The 14,518-nt window shown below is 44.2% G+C and overlaps 1 protein-coding gene across 3 annotated transcripts in view; it reads right to left on the reverse strand.

The window, feature by feature from the left end:
- Window positions 1-14,518, reverse strand: part of VPS53 (VPS53 subunit of GARP complex) — a 133,056-nt gene that overhangs the window by 10,647 nt on the left and 107,891 nt on the right. For all 3 annotated transcript variants that reach the window (XM_032849368.1, XM_032849370.1, XM_032849369.1), the window contains 2 exons: window positions 12,289-12,437; window positions 7,445-7,514 (listed from right to left, as the gene is read on the reverse strand). In XM_032849368.1, the coding sequence (XP_032705259.1) occupies window positions 7,445-7,514; window positions 12,289-12,437 (219 nt within the window). The remainder of the gene's footprint in view (window positions 1-7,444; window positions 7,515-12,288; window positions 12,438-14,518) is intronic.

Consider the following 14,518-nt stretch of genomic DNA (forward strand, 5'->3'; position numbering starts at 1 on the left):
GGGGAGGATCATGACTATCACTAGTGATGAAAACCTTAAGAAGATAAAGGCACATTCCTAGAAGGTATTTGTTTATTTAGTAAATATTTATCCATTTATTTGAGAGAGAAAGAGCACAAAGAGTGGGAGGAGGAGCAGAGGGAGAGAGAGAGAATCCTGAAGCAGATTCCCCACTGAGTGTGGAGCCTGATGTGGGGCTCCATCCCAGGACCCTGAGATCACGACCTGAGCCAAAAAGAGTTGGCTGCCCAACCTACTGAGCCACCCAGGGGACCCTAGTTTTCACCTTTAGAGCTTTAATCCACCTGGAATTTTTAAAAATCAAGATATAATTTGCATATGAATAATATTTGCCCTTTGAGAGCATAATTCAGTTTTTAGTACATTCACAAGGTTGTGCAACCATAACCATTATCTGGTTTCAGAACATGTCATCACTCCACAAAGGAACCCATACCTCTTTGCAATCACATCCTGTTCCCTCCTCTCCCCTCGCCCTCACCAACCATGAATCTACTTTGTCTTTTAGATTTGCCTGTTCTAGATATTTCGTGTAAATGGAATCCTACAATATGTAGCCTCTTATATCAGGCTTCTTCCACTTAGTGTAATGTTTCCCAGGTTAATCTATGTTGTAGCACAAGTACATACTTCATTCCTGTTTGTGGCTGAATAATATTCCCATTCCAGATGATATCACATTTGTTTCTCTCCTCATCAGCTGAGACACATTTGAATTGTTTCTACTTTGTGGCTATTGTGAACAATGCTGCTCGGAACACCCATGCACAAGTTTTTGTGCAAACAGACTTTTCCAGTTCTTTTGGGTATGTATCTAGGAGTGAAAATGCTGAGTCGCTGGTAATAAACCTATGTTCAACTTTTTGAGAAACTGCCAAAGTACTTCCCCAAATTTCGGCATTTTACATTCTCACCAGAGGTGTAAGAAGAGTTCCAATTTCTCCACATCTTTGGTGGAACTGATTTTTTTATATGGTGTACGGTAAAAGTCAAGATCAACTTTTTCCCCTCAACATGGATATTCAATTACCAGCAGTTTATTGAGATCATCCCTTCCCAACTGAACTGCAGGGTCACTATGGCAGAAATCAAGTGTCTGTAACATATACACATAGTGGGTCGATCTCTGAACTGGATTCTGTGCTGTTGGCCTGTCTGTTGTCCCTGATGCCAGTACCACGCAGCCCAAAATTATATGGTAACATTAAAATAAGTCTTGATATCTGGAGATTTAAGTCCTCTGACTCTGTTCTTTTTTAAAAAAACTATTTTGGGTATTCTTAAGTCTTTTGCATTTCTACCTAACTTTTAGACTCAGCTTATCAATTTATACCCACACTCTCACAGCACACCACCCCTTGCTAGTTTACTATATCTAAAGATTAATTCTAGAAGAACTGACATCTTAATATTGAGTCTTTCAATCTATGAACTTGAGCTACCCTGCCATTTTAATGTTTCTTAATATTGTGTTGTCTTCCATGTAGAAGACTTGAAAATTTTTGGACAGATTCATTCCTGGGTTGTTTCCTGAAGCTACTATATATGGTTTCATTTAAATTTTTTCATTTCAAATGGTTTGTTGCTGGTATACAAAAATATGAAAAATCAATACTGGCCTGAAAAAATCAATTCTGCAACCCTATTAAATTTGTATTCTAATAGTTTACCTGTAGGTTTCCGGGGATACTGTCATTCATAATCATTTTTCTCTGTGAAAAATGACAGTTTTGCTTCTTTCTTTCTAATCTGTACCTATCTTTTATTTCTTTAAGAATTAATTTTCTTGGGGCACCTGGATGGCTCAGTGGGTTAAAGCCTCTGCCTTCGGCTCAGGTCATGATCCCAGGGTCCTGGGATCGAGCCCCACATTGGGCTCTCTGCTCAGCGGTGAGCCTGCTTCTTCCTCTATCTCTCTGCCTGCCTCTCTGCTTACTTGTGATCTCTGTCAAATAAAATAAACACAATCTTAAAAAAAAAAAAGAATTAATTTTCTTTTTGTCTTATTGTTCTGAACAACAGAACTTCAAGGGCAATACAGGAGAGAAATGGCTAGACAGAAATGGTGGTAGCAGACATCCTTGTCTTATTCCTAGTGTGAAGAGAAAATCTTTCTATAATTGACCATTAAGCAGATTTATTGTAATTTTTTTTCATTAACTGATTCCTTGATTTCACAAGCTTGCCTAGTCCTCCCATCTCCAGGACCTTGGTGACCCTGCTGATGGTTGTAAACTCCTCTGCAGGGGTGGCTATTGTCTGTCTCCTTGGTCTGTGTGGCACAGTGGGAGGACCCTTTCGACTGAGTGGTAGAAAGGCTTCAAGCTCTCAGTGGGAAGGATGGGCTCATAGAAATCAAGGTGGGCCACGGCTTAAAGAGACACAGGAAAGTGAGTGATAGGGTAGGTAGATTCAAGAAGCTCTACAGAAAGAGAAAAGTACTGTGCAAAAGGGAGAAACCTTCACGATTGGGACAGTAGCCCATGCACACAAAAACTGGAAGGAGAAAGTTCAGTTTTTTTTTAATGTAAGTTCTTTAAGATTTTTTTAAAATTAAAAAAAATTTTTTTTTAATGTAGGCTTCAGACCCTCCATGGAGCACAACATGGGGCTTAAACTCACGACCCTGATATTAAGACCTGATCTGAGATCAAGGGTTGGACGCTTAACTGACTGAGCCACCCAGGTGCCCGTGAATGTTTAAGTTCTACAGTCAGAAAATACAGAAGGAAGCTAGTTTAATTTCAGAAAGCATGGGGTTTTATATCAATTCTCAAAATTTTATTTTGGATTACTCATGAGTAGGGTAACACTACTGTTGTTGTTGTTGTTATTATTATTTTGGTAAATTTTGTTACTATGGAGAGGTTTAAACCTGTATGAAGTACACAGAATAGTATAGTGACTCCTTATATACCGCCACGCCACTGCCACCAAAGACATCGTCATTCTCATCACACTGCATCTATGCTTCTAATCCAGCGGCTCTCACTGGGGGTGGTTTGGTTGCACCCTCTCTTGTGCTCGGATGTCTGGCGATGTCTGCAGACATCTTCCCTTGTCACAATCGGGACGGTGTTGCTGGCGGCCAGTGGGTAATGGTGAGGGGTGCTGCCAAACGTCCCACAATGCACCCGACAGCCCCACAGTGGAAGGTTCCCTGGTCTGAAATGTCAACGGTGCAAAGGGTAAGAAACCCTGCTGTCAGTGCTCTATCCTTCACTTAATTTTTTGGGGTAAAATGTAAGTATATTGGGATGTTCAATTCTGAACTGTAAAATTCTGACAAATGGATTTAGCCTTTGTAATGCACACGCCTCTCCTAAGTTTCTGTATAAAGCCTTTATCAGAGTCAACCATCTTTCTTCTATTCCTAGTTTGCGGAGGCGGTGGTTGGTGAGTTTTTAAATCTATCCCTATGGGAATTACATTGTTATTGATCCACTTGCTTTTTTATTTATTTTTTATAGATTTTATTTATTTATTTGACAGAAAGAGAGCACAAGCAGGCAGAGCGGCAGGCAGAGGGAGAAGGAGAAGCAGACTCTCTGCTGAGCAGGGATCCCGATGTGGGGCTCGATCCCAGGACCCTGGGATCATGACCTGAGCCGAAGGCAGCCGCTTAACTGACTGAGCCACCCAGGTGTCCTGTCCACTTGCTTTTTTAAAAGGTGTGCTGAACTCCACACTTAGAAGAGATTTTCTGGGATTTACCGAGAACTGTGCCCAGGAATAACCATTCTATTTTCTCATTCTTCCAACTGCCATTATGCATATACTACCTGATTCTCTTTTTCCTTTTCCTTGGTGTTTGGGCTTAAAAAAAAAAAATCTAAATTTTGCTTTAAATATTTTTTTCCAGATGATTTTGAATTCTGTGAATTTTTAAAAAGTCAATATGGTCAAAATGGACTGTGTGTTTATGTGTATGTGATGGGATATTATTCAGCCTTAAGAAGGAAGGAAATTTTGAAACATGGATAAACCCTGAAGACACACTAAAGTGAAATAAGCCAGACACAAAAGGACAGATATTGTATGATTCTACTCAGATGAGGTATGTAGAGCAGTCATATTCACAGGGATAGGAAGGTGAATGGTGGCTGCCAGGAGGGAATGGGAAGCTACTGTTTCATGGGAATGGAGTTTAAGTTTGAGACGATGACAAGGTCTGCTGGTGGAGAGCTACACAACAATGGGAAGGGACTTAATACTACTGTACACCTAAAAGTGGTTCAGATAGTCAACTTTATGTTATGTATATTTTACCACAATAAAAACAGGGTCAGTATGTATATGAAGATAATATAAAGGAAAAGAAAATAGCTCCATAGGCGATACACTGCTCAAAATATTTCAGACTCTGTAATATGATACATCTGGAAGGGATGTGTGAGAGTTTGATTCAGTGCTCTTATTTAAACATGAGGAAACTGAGCCTAGATCAGGGAAGCAAAGTCTCATGATCACAGGGACCATTAACAGCAGAGTAAGGACTGGGCCTCACATCTTGGGATCCTTTTCCCCCCACACCATATTGTGCTGCTTCCTGTATGGTAAGTTCATGCAAATGGATTGTATTTCATTGTATTCCATAAGACTAATTCATGACCCTGCAAATCCTGTAAGATCTCTGAAAGATCACCATCTAGGAAGAAGCATTACAAATATTGGTACGGTTCAGTTCCATGTGCCCCTACAATTGCTCAAGAGGACTCTGAGGTCCATAGATAAATAATTCACTTTATATAGTAATCAGGAAGAGAATAAAGAGCAGGGGAATGTCTCCTTTCCTATTTTTGGCACAAGTGTTGAAGATAATCTAAATTTAGGAACTAGTGCCTTTATGACAAAGCAAAGGCAGCTGAGATCAGGCAAAATCTTGACTTTCAATTCCACAGCTTTTGTGAAAGCTTGGATTAGAGTTGCTACAAGACCTGAGTCAGAATCTGTTGTAGCCTTTGTAAACTACCTGATTCCTGTGGTTCTGTTGCCCAAGTAACTGCACCTCCAGCTATAGGACTGCGTGCTTTCTCAGCCCAGGTACTCAGGGCAAGCATGGACCTGCCTACACCCGAACTTCATGTGGGTATCCAACAGGGGTCACCTTGCCCTTCAGTTCCCACCTGTGCCCAGTTCCGGGCTGGGCTCCCTTATCACACACTCCCATTTGCCTTGTGAACAAAGTAAAATCCAGCTTTGCAGATGGCTTTCTCATCCACATCTCAAAGCAGGAGTTAATTCTGGCCAAACTGCTGTTTTTCAGAAGATAAGGGCTTTGACTCCCAAGCTGATTATTTTACCATTCTTTTGAAGAAGAGAAAATCTGAGGAGCACAGGTAGGATATTGGATTTCTGTGACAATATGAAAATATCATGGTTATTAGACACTCAATTGGCTAGTATGGCCCATGCAAAGCTGCAGACTCACAAAAACATGTTCCCAACAGGCCGACTTTGTGTTCCAGTGGCTTCAAGTCTAGAGACAAAACATTAGGAACTCCTACCTCTAGAGCTTCTCTTAGATACAGAGATCATTACTGCACATCCTCTCTGATTACGCACAACAGTGAGGCGCACGGAACGATTTCCCAGCGAACAGGTACTAATGACTGGAGACATGCTGGGGCATTATTCTGCCATCTCCAACGGACAGAATTAGTTCTATGCTTATGACATTCAAGAGTCAAGAACTGCAAAACACTGAAACACTATAGTCGGTGTCTGGATCTATGCAACCTCCCAGGAAGCTTTCTGAGACAACACTTTGGACTCTGGCTTTTAAAGCTGGTCAGCCAGACAGCTGCAGCAAGTAGCAACCAGATGTCATGGGCAGGCGAAGCGGGTACTGAAAGCAGAAACAGAGTCATGTTCTTGGTCTGAGCAAGTGAAAATCGGGAAGAGCCAGCCTCTGCTGAGGGCATACATGTGCCAGACATTGCATCAAGGACTTGATGTGCACGATCTTGTTCAATCCTCACAACTGCCCTGTAAGGCGCAACTACAATCAATCCCCGTTTTCTAGATGAGGAAACTAACTTGCTGGGAGGTTTGCTGAAGGACAAGCAGTTGCTGTGTTGCAGAGATAGGATTCAGCTGCACACCTTCAGCATTCTGGACCCCAGGATCTTCATGCTTACACCATTCAGCTTTTTCATGAGCTAGGAAGGCGATGGCCCTTACAAAAAGAGTATAGAAACAGGGCACATATCAGAGTCAAGAGATTCCTGATGTTCACAGCTATTGCATCTCTGGCTGTGATATCTCATGAGGGATCCATGATGCACTGGGGCATAGGCCAACTTGCCGCCTTCTGGAGACATGACTCGGGTCAGCAATGCTGAGGGCCCAGGGTGAGGGGAAGTCACTGAGCTGGGAAATAGCTGAGCCTCTGCCAAGTCGACTAACTCGGTGGAAGAGCAGGACTTATGGGAATGTCTTGAATTACATCATCTCACTTAAAAATGTCATTGGGAGTTCTTTCAAATATAAAAAGTAACCGAAACAGGTAAAATGTTGCTACCTAGAGGTCTAGAGAGGATTTCTTTTAATGAATACAGGGGACTCATTTAAGGTCAGGACACAAATAGCTCCTATCTGAATAGGTGTTTATCAAGATTTAGGGGCTGAGTATTATTGTTTTTGTTTCTAAGATAGTTTAAATTGTTCTCTAAATTCAAGCAGCTCAAATTTCAGACAGTCTGGATAGGTGATGGCTGAAAAGAGGGGACTCCGCTGTAGCACGTATCTCAACCCATCAGCGCTAAGTGGACACAACTGGTGAGCAGAGGTCTCAAAGCACAGAATTCATGTGAACAGGGTGGGGTTAATCACAGAAAGCTTCTTGGGTGAGGTGACTGGCGTCTCAGTACCAAAAGGATAAGCCTTTCTTTGCTTGAGACTCAAAAGTGTCTCTACCCAGCAAGTAGAGGACCCAAAATAATCAGAGTCTTTGCCGCCCCCTCTGCCTGGACTCTTCACTCTTCTTTCTTCTCAAGCGCCAGCTTTTGGAGGAGCCTTCGTGGAGTGTCCAATCTGAAGCCATTACTCCTTCATGCCCCTAAGATATTCTTTCACAGAACCTAGTTTTATACCCTTTAGCATATTTAAGGTAAAATTCTCTTCTCATTTATTTATTAACTCACATCTTATCTATCTCTTCTTACCCAGGTGTGAGCACCTGGAAGGAGAGATCTTTTCTATATTGTTCACTGTGGTACGCCTGTGCCCAGCACAACGCCTGGGTACGTAGTAGGTGCTTGACAAAAATGGTTTAAATAAACGGATGAATTAAGCTGCCAGGTCATCTTCTGTCCCCAAACAGGGGAAATCAGCAATCTGATTTCTCCAGGGTACATCCCTACTAGAAAGATTTGTGTTTGACCTAGGATAAAAGCCTAAGAAAAAGGCCAATTTATCTCACCTGTTCTGCTCCCACCATGCTAATTGGCTTGCACTTGAAGAGGTGGGTTATGAACTTGGGAATGAAGGAGCTGTGGATTAAAAAAAAAAAAAAGGACAAATTAGGCTTATTCTCTCTCTCTTTTTTAAGCTTTTACTTATTTTAGAGGTAAAGAGCATGCATGAACAGGGGGAGGAGCAGAGGGAGAGGGACAAGCAGACTCCACACTGAGCGCGAAGCCCGAGGCCCAGCTCAGTCTCAGGACCCTGAGATCATGAGCTGAGCCGAAATCAAGAGTCATATGCTTAAAAGACTGAGCCACCCAGGCACCCCAGGCTTATTTTCCTTTTGGTAAAGAAACGCAGAAACTTTTTTTAAAAGGCCCTACTTCCTTCTACAAGAAAACAGAAATCAAAGTAGATGCTATTATCGCCTCCCAGCAACCACTGCCTTCTGTTTCTTCCAGCCCAAACCGTGGTTTTATTTAGGTATATGTGGTCTTGGGATGCTGGGGAAAAGCTGATCCCTCCCAAACTGCAGAGGGGAATTCTAATTAGCCTTAGCCAGTCAGACCACGGCATTTCTGTGCTGACTGTTGGTGGTCCTGAGGTTGGGACATGACCTAGGCCGGCCACCCGGACCGCACGAGTGGGCTTCACTGCATGGCTGCGGGAAGACATCCTCTCTTCTTCAGGGTATTCTTATGTTTGGCTAGAACACCGAGAGCCATTTTACCATCATTCTAAGGAAGAAGCCAGCCCCAGGAGAGCAGGGTAGAGTAAGGAACTTGGGTCCTTAGTGACATTGCTGAACCACTGAATCAGCCATTTTTGGATGTGTCCTACCTCCGTCCTTCTGGTTATACGGAATACAAAGCCCATGTCATGTTTAAGTGAGTTTAAGTCACAGCTTCTCTTACTATCAGCTGAAAACACCCTAACAGACGTGACGGTGAGATAGTCACAGGATGTTAAATGCAAAGACAGAAAATAATTGTTAAGGGAGTAACTGTCAGAACAAGGGAAAAAATTCATGATCTCTGAAAAATTTACTGGGGACTGAAGGGCAAGCTGGGTTGGGGGAAGGGAGTAGGAATTTTAACAGGTCAGGAGGGCTTTTTAGAAAAAACTGCAGGGCCTGAGGAGGGAAAGCTGTTGTACAGGTACAGAATGGAAGGTGTAGGAACAAGAAATTCCTATCACCGAGGCCAGACCCCGGGTGGACTGACCAGGAGAACACAGGGCCCATGACCAAGGAAGGAGCGATAATAAAACAGGACGTGGAGGTCAAGATAAAGTGCTGGCTAGCACTTTCCTCTCCTACTCCGCAAAAGCTGCTCTCGAGGGGCCATGACTCCCGCTCTCCGAACTCTCTACACATTTGTTCCTGCTCACAACCGATGACGTACCGGCCACCTCAGTGGAATGGCACTGGCCCCTCAATTCCAGCATATCCAGGACTCAGCCCCACCCTGGAACCCAGGCTCAGTGGACCAGAGCTCACCTACCCAGTCATCCCACCCAGAAACCAGGACTTCCCCAAGGCTGCTCCCTCGGCCTTTCACCCCAGTATCAATCCATTCCCAGCCCTTCCCTTGAACTTCCCCACCCTCCTGACCACACCCACCGCTGCAGCTCTTACTCTCCTCACTTGAGCTCTTTCAATTCTTTCCTCACTGGCCTTGCTGCCTTCAGCCTCATCTTTGCAACTATCAGCTGCCAAAGGATTTGCTGCGGACGCAAACATGCTCATGACCCTTCCCTGATTAAAATTCTTATAATGCCTGCAGAGAAGGCCTTCCTTGATTGTCTTGATTCTCTGTCCCCAGCCATATCATGCTGAGCGGAGGCGTCCTATGCTTGAGTCTTCAGGCTACTTAATGCCTCTCTGTGCCTTTGCTTACCCTGCCCCCTGTGCCCAGAATGCCCTTCCCTGTGACCTTGTGGGTCATTGCATACACATATCCTGCACCCTGCTCAAGGATTTCTCTCCTTATGAAGACTTTTGCTAGTTACCTGCACCATACTCTCTCTACACAGAGCCCACAGACCTCTAGCCTAGCATATAACCTTCTTTACGATACTTATTTGCTTGCATGTTTTTCCCCCCCACCTGACCGTAAGGCAAATGAAAACAGGGACCATGTCTACTAAGCCAAAGCACTTAATTCTGTGTCTGGGACATAGTAGGAGCTCAAATGGCAGCATGTTGAATAAAGAATAAATAATAACATATTAAAATGGTAGCAGCTACCATGTTTGAATGCGACCTTGCTACCAGCACTTTACCAGAAGTTTATGCATGACTTCTCATTTTATCCTCTAAACCACTATTAAGAGATTTGTCTTATTGTCCCCATTCTCGAATGGAAGAGAATCAGTTTAGTGGTGAGGGAAGCTGCTTGTGGTTCAAACGGTAGTTTTTTAAATTTTTTTTATTTTTTAAGATTTACTTATTTATTTGGGGTGGGGAGGGGCAGAGGAAGTGGCTGGATCACACAACCTTGAGATTGGGACCTGAGCAGAAGGCAGAGGCTTAGCCCACTGAGCCACCCAGGCAGCCCTCAAACAGTAGTTCTAATCAAGAGGTGATTTTGATGTCTAAACAGGAAAGACTGCTGTTGCTTCAGAGACCAAATGGAGGCAAAAGCAAACATCTACAGCCTCACATTGATGAGCTAAGACAGGAAGTTAAAGAGGAAGAAAGATTAACTCTAGAGATCAGGTCTAGGGGGAGGTCTACTGATCAGGAGGGAGAACGGGGACCATGTAGAAGGGATTCTTCAGGGCTGGAAACCAGAGCCAGGCCAAACAAGTAATGTGACACTGAATTCATGACTAATCGCAATGGTACGTACAGTTTATAACCGAAGTTACTTCTCTCTAGACTGTACCCTGGAATCGGTTGGCTCTGGGTGCGAGGCCACAAGCGTGGGGTGAGGAAAATACAGGGACCAGGAATGTGTCACGGGGAGGGGAGAAGTCCCGGCAATGTGACCGGGGAATGGCCAGGGCTTCCCCAGTTGTGCGGGGTGGTGGCGCTGGCACTTGCTGGGGAGGAATCTTGCCACAGCACTACCGCTGAAGTTTCTCCTCTTGGTTGGGGTTTTACAAGTTAGAGAGGGTACCGTGGATTAAATCAGAACACCACTTTTTCTGTCAGGGGCTAAACTTTTCCAGATGTGAGAGACGGGCATCCTATTCCTGGCTCACCCAAATATGAGCTTAGTAATAAAATTTAAGGGCTCTGAGAGAACGTGAGACTGAAGCCGGGACTAGCTAAGCAGATGGACCCTTTACTCACTTTGATGTTTGCTCAGTCAGACCCCTGTGCAACCGCACTGGAGATTTTTGGCCACGGTAAAATTTTACAGAGACTGTTTCCACGCAGGATATGGGAGTATCACAACGTGATTTATCAGCAACGACTTTAACACACACTGAAGAGCACTCAGGGAGCGAAGGGAATGTCAACTCCCGGGTCATCTGCCATATTGCAAACATTAATGCCTCCCTGGAGAGTCCACTCGATCCTTTCTTGACAAACTGGAAACTGAAGCTAATGCACAAGCGCCCCCATAATTGTTGTTCCTTAGGGATTTATTTGTGAGGGGGAGAGTGAGCATTAATTGAATACAAACCAGCAGAGATCTGGGGAAGATAGAAACCTGGAGCCCTAAATCCCCACCTTGGGACTGGGATGAGGACAAACTAAACACAGTAGCTCGGAATAGGTTGACCTGAAGCCCCTTCCTTGAGATGTGTGCCAAAATGCCTGTTTGCTCTTTGGTCAGAGGAGGCACTGACCCTCTATGTTGCCTGGCCTCCGGGGAAATGGTGCTATGGCCAGATGCTGCCTGGCAAGGGACCAAACCATTTATTTCCCTATTTCCAAATGTCAAGCCAGAAATGGCCACACACGAGAATGTAGCAGAAAGACATGTAGTACAAGTGTTCACTTCATCTCCTTTGGCACTGGAAACCCCTGCCTTGCTCTGCCCAGTTTCCAGTATCTTCCCTGGACTCAAGGATGTTTAGAAGCAAATAAATTCTGGCAGTCCCAGTAATATGTACTGTGGGGAAGGAGGAAGTGGAGGCTTAAAAGAAATAGAACAAGGGTTCCTACCCTAAAAAAGCTTATAATCTAGTTGGAGAGACAAACAATATACATGAAATCACTGAAAAATAATTTTAATTATCCAAATCTATAGGGAAGCAGGAGCACTGTTATGTCCACATCATTCAAAGTAACAGTTTCCCCAACTCATTTCTGAGTTTCTCTTCATTTGGTTGATGTCTTCATGCTATTACTGCTGTCTGCAACTTTTTTAAGTAGTGTATTTAGTTTTATTATGCTTCTTTGGGGTACAAAAAATTAGCTCGCCTACAGGCACCAGAATAAGCCCCAGCTGGATGGTGGGACACCTAGATTGTGAGCATACGGGTGGTAAGTATGGCATTCAAAATAACCCACTGATGAGGATGTTCCAGGGGCACTGGTGTGTGTGGGGGGGGTCGGTCAGTTAAGGGTTCAACTTTTTTTTTTAAGATTTTATTTATTTATTTGACAGGCAGAGATCGTAAGCAGGCAGAGAGGTAGGCAGAGACAGAGAGAGGGGGAAGCAGGCTCCCCACTGAGCAGAGAGCCCCATGCAGTGCTCGATCCCAGGACCCTGGGATCATGACCCAAGCCAAAGGCAGAGGCTTTAATCCACTGAGCCACCCAGGTGCCCCTAAGGGTTCAACTCTTGATCTTGGCTCAGGTCTTGATCTCAGGGTCATGAGTTCAAGCCCAGAGTTGGGCTCCAGGCATGGAGCCTACTAAAAAAAAAAAAAAAGAAAAGATAAGAATATTCCAGGACTTACTTTGCAAATTTAATGCAGAACTGAGTAAAGTATTTCCGTGTGGAAGCCAGGTTGTCACGGATGATAGGGACATTCTGTTTAATGTGAAGAATGACAGAGGTGACATAAGGGCTCTGGTCACCAACGTGCTCCACGTTCTGCCACTGCATCTGAAAATGGAGATGGAGAAGAGAAACCTTTAGATCCCTCACAGGAGGACAGTCTGACCCGTTCCGGAAGAAGGGGCAGGTGGAATGGCAATGAGGTTAGAGCTTAGCCTCACAACCACCATTTTATCTTGGGCAGTGCTTCTTACTTTGTCTGCCGTGGCTGACTGTGGATAAAAACAAGTAAGCCCACCTTATCCTGGCCAGTGAGTTGTGACTTAGGTATCTTTTCCTAACCTGTCCCTCTGATGCTTGAAATAGCCATCCCTTCCCATCCATCTTGTAAAGGAGCCCTCACCAGGCAGGTGAACTGGACGGTCCTGTGGCAGTTCTGTCAGAAGAGGGGTGTGGGGGAACAGGGCAGGGGCAGCCACTTGTGAGCACGTTGGTAGCTTGGGAGAATGGAGCTGGTTGGGGCTAAGTGAAATGAAATCCGGATGAGGGCTACTTAGGTCTTTCTCTCAAGTAAATTGTGAAGAGGGGAGGATTTTTGAAAAAAGGGAGATGGACCTGATGTGACATGTGTGACTTAACTTCAAAATAACCTGGAGTTAGGAGTAGATAAAGTAAGATTAGTGAAGCTGGGTGACGGTCCATGAGTTCTGTTATACTGTTTTCTCTACTTTTGTACACAATTGAAATTTTTCCGTAATAAAACATTCAAACCTTACTCCTAAAACCTTTGAGATTCTGTTGGGGTTTCCATTAAGGGAAAGAAAAGAAGATCCCTGGCCATTACGAAGGGGCGGGTCAGAGGGTAAGACCATGACATGAGGAAGAGGGCGGGAAAGTGGGGCAGGGACTGTGTGGATGGCAGGTGCTGGGCAGTCCAGCAGCACTGAGAGGACCCGAGTGATCCCTGAGCAAGCTGTGAACACAAAAGACAGTCCTGTTTGGCTCAAGCTCTAACCATATGAGAGTTGGGAGAAATGCTCTGGACAATGTCTATAGTAAAACAGGGAAGGACGCAATGCTACAGTGCCTCTCCCACGTTGGATACAGAAGGAGGAGAGAGCCTGGCAGGCAGCAAATGGGCACTTTAATCCTGAAAAGAGCAGGAATGTCCAGGAGGAGTTCTGCTGAGTCAGCCTCTCCGAGTGGAGCTGGGCTGTCTGTTAAAAAGATCCGAAGCCAAACACACACCATATAATATGTTCACAGAAGGAGGGCAGTAGTTCTGAGGCCCTGATGTCTCTGGCAAGAAAACACCATTTTTTTTTTTTTTTATAGAGCTCTTGGGGAAAGGAAAAATTCAATACTGAAGGAACTTGTTTAAAAGAATCATATTGTGCATGAACGACTCCCCAGTGCCTGGGAAGCTTGAGTGACTCTACGTTTTGTCCTAATGTTTCGTCAAATCAGCAGATATTTATATTTTAAAAGCTTTAGGTATGTGTAAGCATATAAAAAAGCAGGAAGGACTTCCATCTTCATTTTAGAGATAAGAAAACCAAGCCCTAGAGACGTGCAGTTTTATGCAAGGTTCCACAACAAAGTGCCAGAGAGAAAAAGGTCCCCAAATTTTTTATGGGGAAGAATCAGAAACAAACAATGGAGTAACAGTGGAAAGTTCTGTATGAACTGACTTTATAGTCTAATGCTTTGGTTATGTGTAATGTTTTCCTCATTATCTTTTTATCTTATTCAAAAGGCTTCTTTTCCCATCTGATTTCAGAGAGTTGACCCATCCAAACAGTGAGCATCCTAGGTGCGGAGCTTAAATGAGCTCACAGGGTGAGGCCAAAACTGACAGATGCTGTTAATGTCTATACTTCATCTTCTCCCCAGGTCCGCAGCAACACCTGGAGCAGAGCATTCCGGGTAAACACAGAATCTGGGAAGGGAGTTCGATGCCCCTCTCCTCCAATGGCCATGAATGACTATTCATGAATGACTATTGTTTTCCAAGTTGGCAGCATTTTGTATTTCAACATCTCAAAAAGTTAATAATTACCTAACAGAAGATAACCGTAAAAGGAGGTGGGGATGTGGCCTGTCATTGGCTACAAAGCAACTCTGAAGCAAGACAGCGTGGGATGACGGACTCAGAGTTCCCGCTGGTGAGCTAACCCCTCTTGATCACC

The sequence above is a fragment of the Lontra canadensis genome, unplaced genomic scaffold (assembly GCF_010015895.1).
Source record: "Lontra canadensis isolate GAN:19392208 unplaced genomic scaffold, GSC_riverotter_1.0 scaffold225, whole genome shotgun sequence".
NCBI classification, from domain to species: Eukaryota; Metazoa; Chordata; class Mammalia; order Carnivora; family Mustelidae; genus Lontra; species Lontra canadensis.